This window comes from Patiria miniata, unplaced genomic scaffold (genome assembly GCF_015706575.1).
Source record: "Patiria miniata isolate m_02_andy unplaced genomic scaffold, ASM1570657v1 HiC_scaffold_16, whole genome shotgun sequence".
In the NCBI taxonomy this organism is placed as follows: Eukaryota; Metazoa; Echinodermata; class Asteroidea; order Valvatida; family Asterinidae; genus Patiria; species Patiria miniata.
This window is the reverse complement of record NW_024037054.1, coordinates 7,163,354-7,180,879: the sequence shown is the minus strand read 5'-3', so window position 1 is coordinate 7,180,879 and position 17,526 is coordinate 7,163,354. Positions and strand designations below refer to the sequence as shown.

Sequence of the window (17,526 nt, the reverse complement as noted above, 5' to 3'; positions counted from 1 at the left end):
ACACTGACATCCTTTTCAGGAATCTCAAAACCATGTCTTATTTGAAGAAGAATATTGCGTATGATAAATTTTTGTTTATATTTTATGTCCAAGCACATGTTATTTGCGGTTTGATATGATGACATCATCAGTAAAGAATACCTTTTACACACCCCTGCGAGGAGTCTGGGTGCAAGAGCAAAGCTGCTGCAGTAAGCGGCGTGCAACGTTAACCTCCGGAACCTGACCAATTACAGTTAGTAATAATGGCCATAAGGGCCATTCAACAAATGAAGTGCTGTGTAATGAAGTTTAACAAGACTACAAGTAATCTGGCATTGGTGTTTGAGGAAATTCTTGTCCATTTTAAAACCTTTGAAGTCGGGGAATTGCATCCATTAAGGTATGGAGCCTCCAATGTGTAGCAAGATGGTAAGTGGATAACAAGGGGCTTGCGTGTGAGTGCAACAAAGGCTGTGAGACCCAAATGAAATTTGTCAATCTTGTCATCAAAATAAGCTATTTTGAAGAGCGCCCCTTAGTGTCAGATGAGGTTATATCCTGTGATCGTCGGGTGCACGTGTGGCACGCACAAACAAAGGAACCGAGTGAGCACATTTGGTGTTAACAGCCAGGCTCGTAGTCGATGCTTCATCGTGTAATTGATACAATAACCTAAAACTCACCCAGACAGTACCATGGTTAAGTAAGTGAATATCAAGATTTGCCTAAGATTCAAATGTAAGGACTTGCTAAGTAAATATGTTACCCTTGAAGAAAATGTCCAAATGCATGCTTTCGGCATATTAAAAACAAAACTCGCAATATATTATGCGGTTACCTATGTCTACTCTTTTAATTTCCTCAACATTACGATAAGTTTAAAGACGATTTGTATTTAATCCGTGTAATTTTAGCCTTTCTTTCCAAAGAAATAGATGGAGTCTTTATATAAAATCTCATGAGCATTAGTGTAAAGGGCCCCTTTTTATGCTCAATTTTTTTGAACAATTTTTTTTAATTACATTCACAGTGAAATGATTGGGCGGGAATTGCGGTTATCCGTTTGTTGCAACTACATACAAAATGGCCGAGCGTGCAGCATTTGGAGTCAAGACAATCTCACAGCCCGTACCGTAACAATATCTCAATGGAATCATAAGAAAGCTTAAAAAATGCTCATCTGTAGTTGCCGTCAGAGGCATTTGTTAAATGTCTTGCGGAAAATTTGTATTGGTTAATCATATTGGTTAATCAATTTCCAACTGAGGCCGAACAATTACGTTTCAACCATAGGTAAACCAAATTTAAACAATCAATTATACAAGCTAAGAACTAATCCCTGATAGGCTATCTCCGAATTTGAAATCACTCTGTTTCGGTGCAACCTCAGGAAGATGTCTCAGTATTTAGCAGCTGTTTTTGTCATAGTCGACGAAGTCGTGGTTATATGAAGACCTTTTGTCAGCGAAGCACTGCGCCCCCATGCGGTCACATTCACACATGAAGGCTTCGCATTTGGGATTGATGGAATACCAAGGGTAGTCAGCCTCTGCCTCTGGAAACAAAAAGAAAAGACGGATGGTGAGAGACAGATAGAGAGAGAGAGGGGGGAGGGAGGGGAGAGAAATTAGAGTTTAATATAAACGTAGCTCAAATCCAAAAGAAGAATGTTCAAAACCTAACCCGCTGAAGTTTCAGCCCAGTGTATATTGCAACTTTTGGGAAAACAGTGAAAAACCATTCACTACACTTTGACCACATAATATGATTTCGTCAATAAAACTATTTCCAAAAATCAGTCGATTGGATGATCGTTGAACATCGCCTGCATTTCTAGTTTTATTAGAAACGATGGAATGTTTTCATGGGATGTTGAGTACCGGTACAATCTTGAAAAGTACGCTTCTTCGATGGGTTATTTTTTGGATAAATGCAAATGATACTATATACCTTTAATGCATAGATGTAGAATTCGTGAACCGTCATTTGTTTACAAAGATAATATCTTTAACAAAATCGCTTACTGCATTTGATGGCACATTTTCCAGATTCATCAGTGTATTTTGTATAGCTGTACGGAATGGCGTAGGTTTCCAAGGTATTGCAGTTGCCCTCCGCTGTTACAGCTCTACCGTAACAGTCATCGTGCTCTTGACAGCAACTATAGACAAAGGTATTGCAATTCAACTTCGCAACTTCTCCAACCTACTGTATGTGTTTCTACACTAGCAAATAGCTATCAATATCTCCGGCATTTGATCACATTATAACACTAACTGCATTAATTTACGGATGTTCCACCAAATTGTGGATAAGCGTTGTGATATTCTGTGTTCCATTAATACAGAGCAAGCTCTAAGTACGTTGCAAAATCCTCAATAATTATGTTTAATGTCCGAAGAAAAGCTGTACCGTGGCAACACTTTCTTGTCTACATGGATTCATTGTGATGATTCATACAAACTGCGCTTTTTTACGAAGATATAAAGTTAAATTTATAAATAGAGAGCTGGTCTATAATTGACACGTCTGTTTAAAACTTTGACTTGAACCCATTTTAGTTTGCTGGGGTCGATTTGCTGGAATTTAACTGTGAGACTAATACGAATTCGAGGAGATGATTTTTGCGTCGGACCTGTCGGTTTCATCCACCGGTGTGCCCTGGCCTCCTATGCCGCAGTAACAGCCGTAGCCGTCGTAAGCCAACCCTTCGGAAAAGCCCAGATCCCCCAAGCACATAACAATCTCACCGAACCCGACCACGCTCTCAGGACCAATCGGCACCGCTGGAGTGCGACGTGTGTGGGAAAAGAACATATAACTTATGAGTTTAAAACAAATATTAATCACCGAAAATAGGACACATTCCCATAGACTTGTGCACAAACAAATACCTTCCTTTAATCCCATTTTTGAGTCCGAAATACGACTTTGGGCTATCTAACCACGTGTAGAAATACATAATGTAGTAGTAATAATAAAGTATAAAGTATAATATGGTAGTAGTAATAATGAAATATATAATATAAGGTTATTATATGATCATATTGCTTTTTGGGTATGGTAAGGCACCCTGAAAAATAGATTTTCAAATTTAATTCTAGATTTGTTAGCATTACCGTAGTTATAAACTTTCCATTGAGACATCGTACGAAAACAATCGGCTGACGATAAGTAACCAAGTAATTAATTTAAACGTTTGAATTGCTTCAGTTGTTAAAATGTATATAAATTGTTGCAAAAAAGAAAGCGTCTATATGAATGTGTTCATAACTTATCCACTGTAATGTTTTTTTATAGTCTACTCACCTTCAACTGGGAAGACGCAGCCCACGCACACCATAAGCACAATGCGTGTAAAACTAAAAGCCTTCATTGCAACTGATCTGTTGAAAAAAAACCCGGAATATGTAAATGATCGTTGGCTATAAAGCAGAGGTTTTCAAAGAAACGTGAGAGAAGTACAAACAACATTTTTCTAACTTTTGTTTTGAGAAAGAAAAGTACAACAATATTTGTAATTTTAATTTTTTTTTTTTTTACAAATATCTGGCTGGTAATGAAACCAAGGATTCCTCAAAAGCGCCCTTGGCCCTGCAGCTCGAAAGCCTGAAGAAACCCGTGGAGAGAAGACAATGAGAAGAAATTACAGTTTTAGAGGTGGGAGGAAAAGCCCAGAAAAATGTTCTAGGTAAAACCTACGGAATCATCAGGTAGGGACTAAAACACAATCTACCATAGTAGGCCCTTGATCAAGGTCTAACCAGGATATTTTCTCTTTTTTGTGTGCCCTTGACCAATTTGAAGGCCGCATTTACCCCGCCACGTCCCGCCATGCGTAAATGCAAATAACTCAAGTACAAGTAGCCTGCCATTTTCATATGGTATTGGATACCGGTACAATAAACGTACGTATACAAACAAAATACACGGAACGGTGGTTTAATTGTAAAAAATGTATCATTTTGTCTTCTGTACTGTATAATGTATAGTGTGTCAGTACTTACGGAAGACTGAACAGACCCCTGGACAAACCCCTGGACATGCTCGGTTGTTGTTTGCCATCCTTCGACGACTTAGCACTGATGTGGACTAATTAGAAATAGTGCTGGTATGGGATACGTGTACGGCTTAAAAAATCCCCTCAATTCAGATGTATAGACCATTTTCTGCACTACAAAAGTCTCATACATAATACCCCCTCCATTATATACATTACAAAACAAATGTACGTACATAAGTATACTATACATTATACAGGACAGAAGACAACATTATACATTCTTACATTTGCGTAATTCTGCGTCTCAGTGGTGACTTATTCTCACTGACAGATGAACATACGGGAAAAGGGAACTCGATGAGACAAGGTATTCCTTCGGATCCGTTCAGCATTTGAATGATTTTAGAAATATTTTTAAAATTACAATCATAAATAGGAATTAAGCCAAATAATTATTATACAGGGTGAGTCAAAACAAAGTGGAACCAAAACCCCAAACATTATATTTCATATTCAAGAAAATATTGTCAGTATCCCGCCAGAAATTACCTATACGGCTGCAATCCTGGAAATGTAATAAAATGTGGGAAAACAAACGACGAAAACTTTAGGAAATTAACAACACAAACTTTAAAACGACTTCTTTCAAGACAATCGAGTAACGGATACGATATAAACAGGTCATCTAACAGCGTCCACCTTATCATCTTAACATCACAATATCTAAATCTCTAATCATAACGACGAAAAATGCAACTAGATTACATGAAGATTGAACCAACCATGGGAAGTGAAAAATATTATAAAATCAAATAATTACCTGAAAGATGAAAATACGGGAAAGGGAAAGTCGATTAGACAAGGCGCTCCCTCGGATCCAGTAAGCGTTGGAATGACGCTAACGCAGGCCGCGCCCCGTTTTATTCCCAGTCTCTATTGTGGTAACGGCGAAAGTGATTGGTCACTGAGAATGAATATTGAAGAAGTTGATTTGAATAGGAAATACAGGTTTGCAGAATGAATCTAAGGGGGGGGGGGAATACTTTTTACGCCTGTCACACATTTGAAGAGCGTTCCATGTATTGCTTGTAAACATTCAATCACGTATATTTAATTCAATACCATAAAAATGGTACGCTCCTTTATTTATTTGCATTTACACATGCCCCTCACACTCGTGACACCCCCTTGGCAAATGGTAGATTCCCATTCCTCATTTTTGCTAAGACAATATAGGAAAACTTAATATTCTAAATGAGCAGAATTTTGGGGTTTCATTTGAAGAGAAACATCCTAATATGAACAGTGTGTTCCTAAATTGAAAGCATAGCAAAGGCGCCCTCATGTGTCACGACAGCATAAAACATTTTAAACGTTCAAAAAGTGTTCTTTGCAAAAAAATATATATTGTCAGTCCACCTAAAACGACGAGGACAATGTTTTGATGCACTCGCATTCAATTTGCGTTTGACAACGCGCGCGCGTTGCAAGCGTTATATGCGTCAATTATGGTGACTCGAGGATACCAAACAAAAAGGAAGATCTCATAACTTTTTATAAATTTCACCGGGGGCAGCATTACCTTTTAAAGTCTGTGTTCAAGAGCGAAGCCGCTGCACTGTACACGGAATGCATCATCACGAACTAATATGACAACCAAAAACCGCTCCAGACAAACCATGGTTGAAATGAATGAACATCAAGATTTGGCCGAGATTCAAATGTAAGGACTTGCCAAACAAAATATTTCACCCTTGAATTCGGGCGATTCACAATGCAGTGCGCCACCAAGAGTTTGTCTTGAAGACTCCATTTTTCAAGTTTACCGTCGACAAAACATGCCCCATTTGAATGAGTGCCAGTAGACAACTTGAGCTATTATGTTATACATTGGGGCAAAGCGTTCCGCCGCCTCCTAAAAATCCCATCATATTGATAAAAAAATACAAAAGGGCAAATTGATTCTCGAATCAAACATTCACGAAACAACTGACCGGGCAAATTACAACTTCAAATGTCCCGCGCTACGAAATTGTCGACCATCTCCTATAAAGCACTGGGAAAAATGAACTCTCCGAGGCAAACATTTGGTGGCGCACTGCATTGTGAATCGCCCGAATTGAGAAAATCCCCAAATGCATGCATGCTTTTCGACACAATAAAACAAAACTCGCAATATCATTATGCGGTTACTATGTCTACTCTTTTATTTTCCTCAACATTGTGATCCGATTAAAAGTCGATCTGTATTTAATCCGTATTTATTTTAGCCTCATTTTACAAGAAATATTGTAGTTGAATGACCAAAAAGCACATGAGCATCATTGTTAAAAGGGCCCCTTTTAGTGCTCACTTTTGAAACTTGTTTTTGTTACATTCTCAGTGAAATACTTGAGCGGAAATTGTAGTTATCCTTACAGTTCGTTGCAATTACAAACAAAATGGCTGACTGTATATTGTCAAAACAATTAAGCCTGAGTATCTAGTCTGTACTCTGACATTCTGTGCTAAAGCAGATGCAAAAGAAATCCTGCTCATCTTTTTTGATACAAATATTTGTATTGGTTAATCAAACTTTCTGAATTGCAAATTAATAATAATCATGCAAATTAATATTCAGCCTATAGGCCGAAATTGAATTTTTATAGACCCTTTTACCATTTTTTGATAACTAGGTTTAAAGAATAAATTATTACTGAGGAATTAATCCCTAAAAGGGTATCTCTGGATTTGAAATCGCTGTGTTCGGACCAACCTCGGGAGTAGGCCTACATGCTCAGCATTTACCGTTCTTGTCATAGTTGACATAGTCGGGGTTAAACGAGCCCCGCTTGGCGGCGAAGCACTCCGCCCCCTTGCGGTCACATTCACACATGAAGGCTTTGCATTGGGAATTGATGGAGAAAAACCCGTAGTCGGCTTCTGCCTCTGCAAGAAAGAGGGACAAAAGAGAAAGGAAAGACTTTAAAACGATGGTCTTTAGTTGATTCACCCTCCTCAAGGATAGTCTACCCAAGTCACGCTATCACCATAAGTAATTATTAAATAAAACCTAAACACAGGTGTTCACTTACTGAAAAGATAGAAGATGAAAGAAAATCACAAACGAAGTGAAACAAAACACATTAACTTGCAATGTGTGCAGGGAGGCTTAAGCTTGTCTAGAATATTGCGTAGGCTTTTTGGAAGGTATATAGGATCATTTGCTTTCCTTGTGGTTTGTTCTTTTCCAATGATAACACCACTCGGAACCCAAGGAGGAATGTTCAAAGCCTAACCAGCCGAAGTTTCAGCGCAGTGGATATTAGAACTTATGAGAAAACAATGAGGAATCACGCCCAACCTTTTGATCATATTGCATGATTTTCGCCAATGATGTCAAGTCAGTCGATTGTCTGATCGCTGGACATCATCGACATTATTTTCTAGTATAGATGTACAACTTTTGCATCCTAAGCGCGTTTACAAAGATAATGTCTTTAAAAAGTTCTTACTGCATTTGATGGCACAGTTGCCATTAGCGTCAGTGGTTTTTTCGTAGTCGTAGTCGATCAGGTAGGTATCCAAGGTATTGCATCCGCCCTCCACTGGAGCTCTACCGTAGCAGTTATCGTGTTCTACACAGCATCTACAATCCAAAAACAAAAACCATATCTCGACTTGAACTCAATGAAATGTTTCCACATGACTGTTGTGAATCTGAGCTTACAAGCTGATTATCTGGTATGTATATTACGTTTAATACAAGAAACGTGTCTTCATCGGTTGGATGATCGACTGAATTCAGGATAAGCGTCGTGAAACGACATCTGTGTTCCGTAAATACATTTCTGCATGCCTCTGCGCATGTTCGCAAATAAGCTTGAATTTATTAGCGAGCTGCTCTGGAAGTTCACAGTTAAGTTTTAGAAAAATGAATTGAAAACTATTTATTTTTCTGGGATTGAGCAGTTTAAATATGTAGCTAATAGACCATTATCATGTTGCGGCCATCGTGATTTTTTCCATTCAAAGCATGGTAACGAAAGCAAGGCTAGAAGGAATAATAGTCTGGTTCCTTTTGGCACACAAAGAACATTATCATTCAGGGAACACGAATGAAATTGTGGCTGCATGACAAAGGTTAGTAGCAGGTGTTTTTGGAGATTCCAAGTGATTGATTCTTACTGGTCGGTAGCATCCAGCGCTGTGCCATAGCCTCCTTTGCCACAGTAACAGCCATAACCGTTGTATTCTAGCCCATCCCAGACACCCAGATCCACAAGGCACAGAATCATATTGCCAAACTGAATTACACTGGTAGTGTCACGCGATGCTGCGCCGTCTGCGGAGAAAGCAATAATACAGAATACAAACTCTACCCTTCTAACAACCCGTGAAAGGAATTCTGAGTGAAGATCTCATTTCGGCGATTTTCATGTTGTGCAAGTTTTCATATTGCGAAGTGTATATAAGTTTATTATTATCATCGAAACATGATATTATTCCATCCTTTTATTGTTGCTTTGTTGCACTATTGCAATAACATGCTTCTAAATCACAAGTAATGTTTTATGTTGACAGATGCAGGTGTAAATCGACTTACATCTCTAGAACTTTGAAAGAGATATGTTCTTGGTAAAACCTGATTAGTGTGTTCTGACTGTCAATAAGCTGTAAGTAATTAGTAAAACTAGTTCTAGGTTTAGTGTTCAAGATGTAACTGTCTACGGACGAACCAAAAGTGTGCAGTGAAGGTATATATTAGGTTGTATCGTGAAATTACGAGAAAAAAGTGAAAACTGTCCCAGAATGTTGTGCAACACATCCAGCAGTGTGGCGACAATCCATAAAAGAGTCTAATAGACTGCAACAACAATGATGAATAAAGATGTTCAGACTTACTCGCTAGGGCAACTGCCGCCGCCAGTAGAAGAAGGAGCTTCATGGTGATGGTTTATCGGGTGATGTCAGGATATCGACGGGGAAATACTTCGGAGGAGCCGGTCTGAACTCGCTGCGTATCACTCGGAGAGCTTGCAAGGAAGTGGTTCGTCTCTTGTTCCACACCAATATTTATACATTTGTCCATTCTTTGTTTTCACCAGAATTTGGAGCAGGATAAATGCACCTTTGTCTCTAAGGTATATTGAAAAACAACTGACGCAACAATCACAATTTGATAAATTTCCAAAAACCGAACGAAACTTATTGATTGACCTATCTCACAGTGGAGGATTCGAAGAGAAAACAATGATGTCCAATCGGTTATTCTTAATTTTAGGTTGGTCATAATAATTGCATTGACCTCAATCTCTCAAACAGAATAAACCAATTTTGATAACGTTCGACGGATCGTTGACAGCTGACCACCGCTGCAGTGTTTTCCCATCACAACAAAAGTTTGGTGTCACAATAAGTGACAATGGGGCTTTGTATATGTGGAAATATCGGTTATCGGTTACTGACGGCGCAAGGGACAAAATGAAAGGGCTATTTTGCGTTACTGCGCGATAAAACGAACGGCCGGAGAATACTAAACAATAATGACAACAAGATAAAAAGTTTTCAAACGCTTTTATAAATAATTAAATGACATTTCCTCTTTTTGTTTCCCCTATAGGATTTCAATCCTTAATTGTGTTCAATTAAAGCACGTTTTGATAGTCGAGAGTTTTCACAAGATAGCAAAGTTTAAAACGAGCACCGAAGGCGCACTTGTATTGTTGAACCGGCCGTCGATAGAGGGGGTGAATGACCCTTCCTCATAATTGTTGGGAACAATTGCGGCGGTCATTTTGTCCCCCGGTAAAACTGTCCTGGCGACAGAATTTCCTATTTAAAAGTGCCACGGGACGAAAGCAGAGGAGAATTACCTTCCCTCATGTTGTTGGGAAAATTTGCTGGTGAAGACGGTAATTCTTACCCCCGGTAAAACTGTCCGGGAGACAGAATTACCTAGGTATAAAAGTGCCCGGGACCATTATTATTGTGTCCCACCAGGTTTTTTTTGTTCCCCAAGATTTGTTACACCTAAGGCCAGTTCCCTATGTTGTTTTGATGAATTCACTCCAAAGGGTATACATTTTGAACTTTTCTGCCCTTCATGAATATATCCAAATGAAAATATTTAACTTAATAGTCTATTTCTTATTAGATGTGAAAACAATCGAGCTATGTTTGCAGTGATAAGCAATAACAATGCAGAGAGAGGACACACTTGCCTAAGGCTTCCTTTCAAAATTGAGACATATGGCCATTGTTAATCATTGTACTTGGATATTTGTATACATTGTGCGGATCTAGTTTAAATCCAAATTTGAATGTTATAAGCGATTTTAATAGAAAGTCCCATTCTTCTGTGTCAAAAGCCTTTACATAGTCTAAGAAGCGAATTGCCATATTTTTGTCCTTTCTTTTACTATCAGTAAATTACTAAAAATGAAGGACATCATCAATTAATCTTATACTGTTCCCTGTGCATCTTCCTTTGATGTAACCGGACTGATCTTCTTGAATGATGTTTCCTATAACACTTGCTAAAGCTTTGGCAGCTATTTTATAATCAATGTTTAAAAGACCAATAGGTTACCAGTTTTTTTTAAATTGGTTCGGTCACCTTTCTTATACAAAAGTGAAATTACAGCACGGCGTTGTGACGTAGGGAATTTTCCGTCCTTATAACTTCCATTCATTGAATCTATGAAGAGGAATTTAATTTTCACAAAACACCTGTTAAAGTCTACAGTTAGCATCTATACCTGGGCTTTTATTATTTTTCAGAGTTTGTAATGCTTTTGCATATTCTGGTTCAGTGAGTATTGCTTCACATTTATCTTTATGTATTTCATTTAGCACAAAATCAAATTCTGTGTCATTTAGGTATTCGTTCATTTAATCAGCATCAACACTATTTGAAGAGTAAAGTTTTTGGTAAAAGGTTTTCTGCTCATGGAGTATTTCAATTTGATCTTTTATTATGCTGCCGTTTTCAATCTTTAGCTGTGTAAAATGTGTTTTTTCAAGGCATTGCTATTTTCAAGACCTTAAAAGTATCTACTATTCTTTTCACCTTCCTCAGACCATCTTTCTCTGGATAAAACCCTTTGTCCTTCAATCTCTTTATCATACATGTTTTCTAATGTGCTTTGAAATTTGTTTATCTCAAAAGATTCTTCTTCAAAATCGCTTTTCAAGTTTTGTTTTTCTGGCGTTGATCGATTCTGTGACTATTTTTCTACATTCTTTTTCCTTTTTGAATAGCGGATAGTAAAGTCACTGATTTTTATTTTGCAAAGTTCCCATCGACATCTTTCATCCTCACATTCCGTTATCAACTCTTCCGACAATTTATCTGAGTACGTTTGCATTCTATTTTGGAAAGTGATATCACGAGGAGTGAGCTTACATAGCTGTCGTGGCTGTTTTTGTGGAGGAGACGGACGAAGTGTCAGTGTTCGTGTCAGACACGAGCATTCCTATAGCAAGGAGTCCGTCTATAGACGGGTAGCCTGTGCGTAAAACAAAGTACAAAATACACTGTCCAGGTGCTAGGCTTACACGTTGCCAATCATTACAAGGGGAGCAATTTTTTCGTAAGGCAGAGGGACAGAATAACATGGAGGGGACAGCATTTCCTAAGTGAATCTGTCTCCGTGACGTGACAATACATGGTTGCAGCCCGGTATCTGTCCGTGGGGGTGGGGCAGATTAACCGGGGTGGGGGGTGGGGGTGGGGAGCGGCATTACTTTAAGACCCCCAGGAGTCTGTGTTCAAGAACAAAGCCGCTGCACTATACACGGCATGCATCGATCTTTCCCCTATGTAACCGGACCAACTACATATTAATACAGTGAGTGAAAACGGCCATTTAACAAATGAAGCTTTTCCTAATGAAGTCTGAATATGCTGACATGGGCAAAACCGACCAACAGGTAGCATGTGAGTAGTCATTGAGGACATTCTTGTCACGTGGGGGCTCAAAATGACGGCACTCGACAACCTTTAAAGTCGGGGCATTTGAATTCATCGAGGGCGGAGCTTCAAAGGTGTGGCAAGAAGGTGGGTGGGTGGTAGGGGGCTCCTTTGAGGGTAACAAAGGTCGTGATGCCAAATGTGTCCATGTTATTAACAAATAAGGCCATATTGGAGAGCGCCCTGTAGTGACAGACGAAGCCTTATCCCGTGATCGTCGGGTGCACGTGTGGCATTCACACAGGAACAGAGAGAGCTAAATTGGTGTTGGCAGCAAGGCTCGTAGTCGATGCTTCATCACGAACTAATATGACAACCAAAAACCGCTCCAGACAAACCATGGTTGAAATGAATGAATATCAAGATTTGGCCGAGATTCAAATGCAAGGAAGTGCCAAACAAAAATCCCTAAATGCATGCACGCTTGCGACACAATAAAACAAAACTCGCAATATTATTATGTGGTTACTATGTCTACTTTTTTATTTTCCTCAACATTGTGATACGATTTAAAGTCGATCTGTATTTGATGGGTATTAAATGTACCCTCATTTTTCAAGAAATAGATGAAGTTTATTGACCAAAAAGCGCATGAGCATCTTTCTTAAAGGGCCACTTTTAGTGCTCACTTTTTATTTTTTGAGGTTACATTCTCAGTGAAATGCTGGGGTAGGGATCGTAGTTATCCTTACTCTTCGTTGCGATTACAAACAAAATGGCAGCCTGTTCAATGTCAAAACAAGCCTCAGAATTCCCTGACAATCTATATGCTAAACAGATTTACTACGCCTGGTCGTATTTTGTTTTCCATCTGAGATATTTGTTTTATTACAAACATTGTTAATCATGCTTTATGAATCATGCAAATTAATATTGATCCTATAGGCCGAAATCGAAATCGTTTAAAGGGTCCGTGTATTGATATTTGTATTAAATTCAATCCTTGAAATGTCCCTTTGTGTTCCATTGAACTTTATTTGCAATCTTCATATTGCCATTTTAAGGGCGTTTTGGTGCCTTCTTTTGTTTCGAAATTGCGGCCATGTTCATGAACAAAACTGTGATGTCATTCAAAGTAGAAACGTAGGTTTTACATCTGCATCAGCATCAAAGAGTCTCCTGAATTTCTGAGTTTGCTGTGGTTATGTTTCTGCTCTCAGTGGTTCATTAGGCCCAAAAAAAGGTCTCTGGTTTCTGGTATAGAGCTTGCCCAAAAAGTGGTGCGGCGACGCGGCTTTTTTTTTTTTAACCTGTTTTTTGTTTTGCTTCAAATGTCGGCTGATGACTGCAAATTGTGCCCGACTAAACTTAGTGCAAATTTATGGGAGATTCCAGAGAGGCCACAGAAAGAACCGAGGAGGTTGCCAACACACTACCAATAATAAATTATTGCTGAGGAATTAATCCCTTAAAAGGGTATCACTGGATTTGAACTCGCTCTGTTTTTGGACCAACCTCAGGAGTAGGCCTACATACTCAACATTTAACAGCTGCTCTTGTCATAGTTGACATAGTCGCGGTTAAACGAGCCCCGCTTGTCTGCGAAGCATTGCGCCCCCTTGCGATCACATTCACACATGAAGGCTTTGCATTGGGAATTGATGGAGAAAAACCCGTAGTCGGCCTCTGCCTCTGCACACAAAAAAGGGGGAAAAGAGAGAAAGGAAAGACTTTAAAACGATGGTCTTTAGTTGATTCACCCTCCTCAAGGATAGTCTACCCAAGTCACGTAATCATCTTTAGTAAATGATTGAAAACAATCCTAAACACGGGTGTTCACTTATTGAAAAGATAGAAGATGAAATAAAATCACAAACGAAGTGAAACAAAACACATTAACTTGCAATGTGTGCAGGCTTTTGGGAAGGTATTGCTTTTCATGTATTCTGTTCGTTTCAAATAATACCACCCCTCAAAATCCACAGAAGATGTTCCCAGCTTAACCCGCTGAAGTTTCAGCTTAGTGGATATTACAACTTGTGAGAAAACAATGAAGAATCACGCGCAACCTTTTGATCACATATTGCATGATTTTCGTCAATGGTTTCCACTCTGTCAATTGACTGATTGCTGGACATCACCAACACTTTTAGTTTTTATTACAAACGACAGAAAGCCAGCCGACTTTTATGGGATGCTTAGTACTAGTTCGATTTTCAATCAAAACTAAGCTAATTTGCTGATAATAATTCGGTAGATATACTTTTGGGATAAATGATCATACATGCCTTTAGTTTCCATGTCGACGTAAGAAACGTAAAGTTAAACGCATACAGGACCCAAACTACAAGGCAGACATTATGGAAACATTTCATCCGGAAGTGTCGCCGACAACTCAGACAGACGCAAACTACCTCGCAGACGATCGACAAAGTTGAGTCTGCCGGCAAGCTTGAGTTCAAATTTGCCGACAGTTCCGTGTACTGTCCGTGCAGTCTGCGTAGTCTGCGTAAGCTTAATGTCGATATGGAAACCAGGCTTAACCCTAACTCCTGGGGCTCTTTTACTAGTTAAAGTATAGATGTATAACTCGTGCATAGTACGCCCTTTACAAAGATAATGTCTTTAAAAAGTTCTTACTGCATTTGATGGCACAGTTGCCATTAGCGTCAGTGGTTTTTTCGTAGTCGTAGTCGATTAAGTAGGTATCCAAGGTATTGCATCCGCCCTCCGTTGGAGCTCTACCGTAGCAGTTATCGTGTTCTACACAGCATCTACAATCCAAAAACAAATATAATTTTTGTTTCACATGACTTGTTTCTGAGCTTCGAGCTGATTCTCTGGTATGTATATTACGGTACCAGAAACGTGTCTTCAGTGTTGGATCTTTGACTTAATTCAGGATAAGCGTTGTGAAAGGGTATCTTTCGTAAATACATTTATTGCTTCTGCGCATGCTCGTTGATAAGATTGAATTTATTAGCGAGCTGCTCTGGAATATTACAGTTTAGTTTTAGAAACATGAATTGAAAACCATTTCGTTTGCTGGGATCGAGAAGTTTAACTTTGAAGCTAATAGACCATGTTACGGCCATCGTGACCTTTTCCCATTCAAATCAACGTAATGAAAGCGAGGCTGGAACGAATTATAGCAAGTCTGGTACATTTTGCACAAAACCATTATCATTCTGTACCGATATTGGAAGCAGGGAACGTGACTGAAATGGTGGCAGCAAAAGGTCAATTTATAGATGGTGCTTTTGGAGATTCGAAGCAATTGATTCTTACTGGTCGGTAGCATCCAGCGCTTTGCCTGAGCCTCCGTAGCCACAGTAACAGCCATAACCGTTGTAGTCCAGCCCAGACCAGAGACCCAGATCCACCAGGCAGAGAATCATATTGCCAAACTGCAGCACACTGGTAGTTTCACGATCTGCTGCGCCATCTGCGGGGAAAGCAATATACAGAATACAAACTCTTTACTTTTACAAACTCTGACAACCCGTGAAAGGAATTCGGAAGGAAGATCTAATTTCGACAGTTTTTCATGTTGTGGAATTTTTCATATTGCAAAGTGTTAGAGCTGTAAGTTTATTACATGTATTGTATTATTACATGTATTTAAACATGATAGCATTCCATCCTTTTTGTTACTTTGTTTTTACTATCGCAATTACATGCTGCTAAATCACAAGTAAAGCAGATGCAGGTAGGTGGAAAGCGACTACAGCTCTGAAACTCTAAAAGAGATTATGTGGTTCTTATTAAAAGCGGATTAGTGTGCTCTGACTGTAAGCTGTATGAAGTTAGTAAAACTAATTGTAGGTTTAGTTGCCAGAGATGAAATTACGAGAAAAAGAGTGAAAACTGTCCAAGAATGTTGTACAACACATCTAGCAGTGTGGCGACAATCCATAAAAGAGTCTAATAAACTGCAACAAGAATGATGAATAAATTGTTCAGACTTACTCGCTAGGGCAACTGCCGCCGCCAGTAGAAGAAGGAGCTTCATGGTGATGGTTTATCGGGTGATGTCAGGATATCGACGGGGAAATACTTCGGAGGAGCCGGTCTGAATTCGCTGCGTATCACTCGGAGAGCTTCTAAGTCAGTGGTTCGTCTCTCGTTCCAGACTAATATTTATACGTTTGTCCATTCTTTGTTTTCACCAGAATTTGGAGCAGGATAAATGCACCTTTGTCTCAAAAGTCTATTGAAAGTCCCAAGATGATAAATTTTCTAACGAAACAAAAATGAAACAAAAATACCAATTTCTGTTCTAGTTATCTTATCGTTTAGCATTGATTGACTTATCTAACAGTGACGAATTCGAAGAAAAAACAATGATGTCCAATCGGATATTCTTAGTTTCAGGTTGGTCATAACAATTGTTTTGATCTCAATCTCTTAAACTGAATTAAACAATTTTGATAACGCCCAACCGATCGTTGACAGCTGACCACCGCTCCAATGTTTTCCCATCACAACAAACGTTTGGTGTCACAATAACTGACAATGAAGCTTTGTACATTATGGAAATGTCGGTTATCGGTTACTGACGACAAAAGAAAAAGAAAATGAAAGGGCTATTTTGCGTTACTGTGCGATAAAACGAACGGTCGGAGAATATAAAACAATAAAGACAACAAGATAAAAAGTTATTTTATAAATAATTTTATTATATTTCTTTTTTTCTAGAATCTTAATCCTGATGATAAAATGTGTTCAATTTAAAGTACGCTTTGATAATTTATAGAGTGGAGAGTTTTTAAAAGATAATAAAGTTTAAAACGGGCATGGAGGGCGCACTTGAACCGGCTGTCGATAGAGGGAATGAATGACCCTCCCTTATAGTGAAATTCTTTCTGACAGCTTTTCATATTTACTCTCAACTCAAAAATGGTATAAAAAAGCGCTACCTTTAGTCCCATGCCCCCTTCCGGCTCCGGGATCAAGTGCAATATTACTCTCTCACAAAACAGGAATTAAAACATCGTAAAGTTGACGGAGTCTTCTTGGGCATATTGTCAACTTTTCGTAAAATATCATTTAGATGTAGCTCGAGGTTTACTATGCTGTGGTTTGATAAAATACTGTCAGCTATATGTAGTGTGGGCAAGGTATTCATACTAAAATTGTTATTCTAAACACATGACTGATTAATTACGTCATCTGCGGTAAGAAAATGTCAATGGTTGCTTTATTTGACCCGTGCGATTCAACTTTGACCTGGCCCTTGATAAAGCCGCTGGCGCTGCTCGCTCGAGTGGGGGCGCTCTTCGCGTGATAGCTCAACGACCATTGGTCAGATTGACGCTCATGCATATTCAAAAGATCGTGGTCACCTTCGTCCTCGGAGAGAACGCTGACGGGGCTGTTGGCCGGAGGTCTCATCGGGTGGCTGATGCTGATGTACTCAGCGAAGGGAATCTTGTAATGATGGGGTTCCAGATCGAAGTATTGTACCGGGTCATCATATAAGTCCCTCCCGGCCATTCTAGCTATCCCCCGGCTACCATTACCGTCCGGACTCGGTGCCACAACCGGCTCCGCGTACCTAACTCTTCGCGTTGAGCGAGTTCGTTTCCCAGATTGTGCCCCTTTGCAACGGGGACACTGCCTGCCCTGCTCCCCATGTGAGGAGTCT

The 17,526-nt window shown here is 39.3% G+C and overlaps 3 protein-coding genes across 3 annotated transcripts; all 3 read right to left on the bottom strand.

Moving 5' to 3' along the window:
• Positions 1–811: 811 nt before the first annotated feature.
• LOC119722830 (phospholipase A2 AP-PLA2-I-like) lies at positions 812–4,889 on the bottom strand. Its single transcript, XM_038193191.1, has 5 exons — positions 4,806–4,889; positions 3,292–3,368; positions 2,618–2,768; positions 2,007–2,143; positions 812–1,537 (listed from the first exon to the last, which is right to left on the bottom strand). The coding sequence occupies exons 2-5, from the start codon at positions 3,356–3,358 to the stop codon at positions 1,389–1,391; spliced, it is 504 nt and encodes a 167-aa protein (XP_038049119.1). The 5' UTR covers positions 3,359–3,368; positions 4,806–4,889; the 3' UTR covers positions 812–1,388.
• Positions 4,890–6,205: 1,316 nt separating this feature from the next.
• On the bottom strand, positions 6,206–8,276 carry LOC119722829 (phospholipase A2 AP-PLA2-I-like). Its single transcript, XM_038193190.1, has 3 exons — positions 8,153–8,276; positions 7,480–7,613; positions 6,206–6,913 (listed from the first exon to the last, which is right to left on the bottom strand). Exons 1-3 carry the CDS (start codon positions 8,260–8,262, stop codon positions 6,762–6,764), a joined length of 396 nt encoding a protein of 131 aa, XP_038049118.1. The 5' UTR covers positions 8,263–8,276; the 3' UTR covers positions 6,206–6,761.
• Positions 8,277–13,188: 4,912 nt separating this feature from the next.
• On the bottom strand, positions 13,189–16,222 carry LOC119722827 (phospholipase A2 AP-PLA2-I-like). Its single transcript, XM_038193189.1, has 4 exons — positions 15,849–16,222; positions 15,168–15,324; positions 14,520–14,653; positions 13,189–13,571 (listed from the first exon to the last, which is right to left on the bottom strand). Exons 1-4 carry the CDS (start codon positions 15,889–15,891, stop codon positions 13,423–13,425), a joined length of 483 nt encoding a protein of 160 aa, XP_038049117.1. The 5' UTR covers positions 15,892–16,222; the 3' UTR covers positions 13,189–13,422.
• Between the last annotated feature and the right edge of the window lie 1,304 nt (positions 16,223–17,526).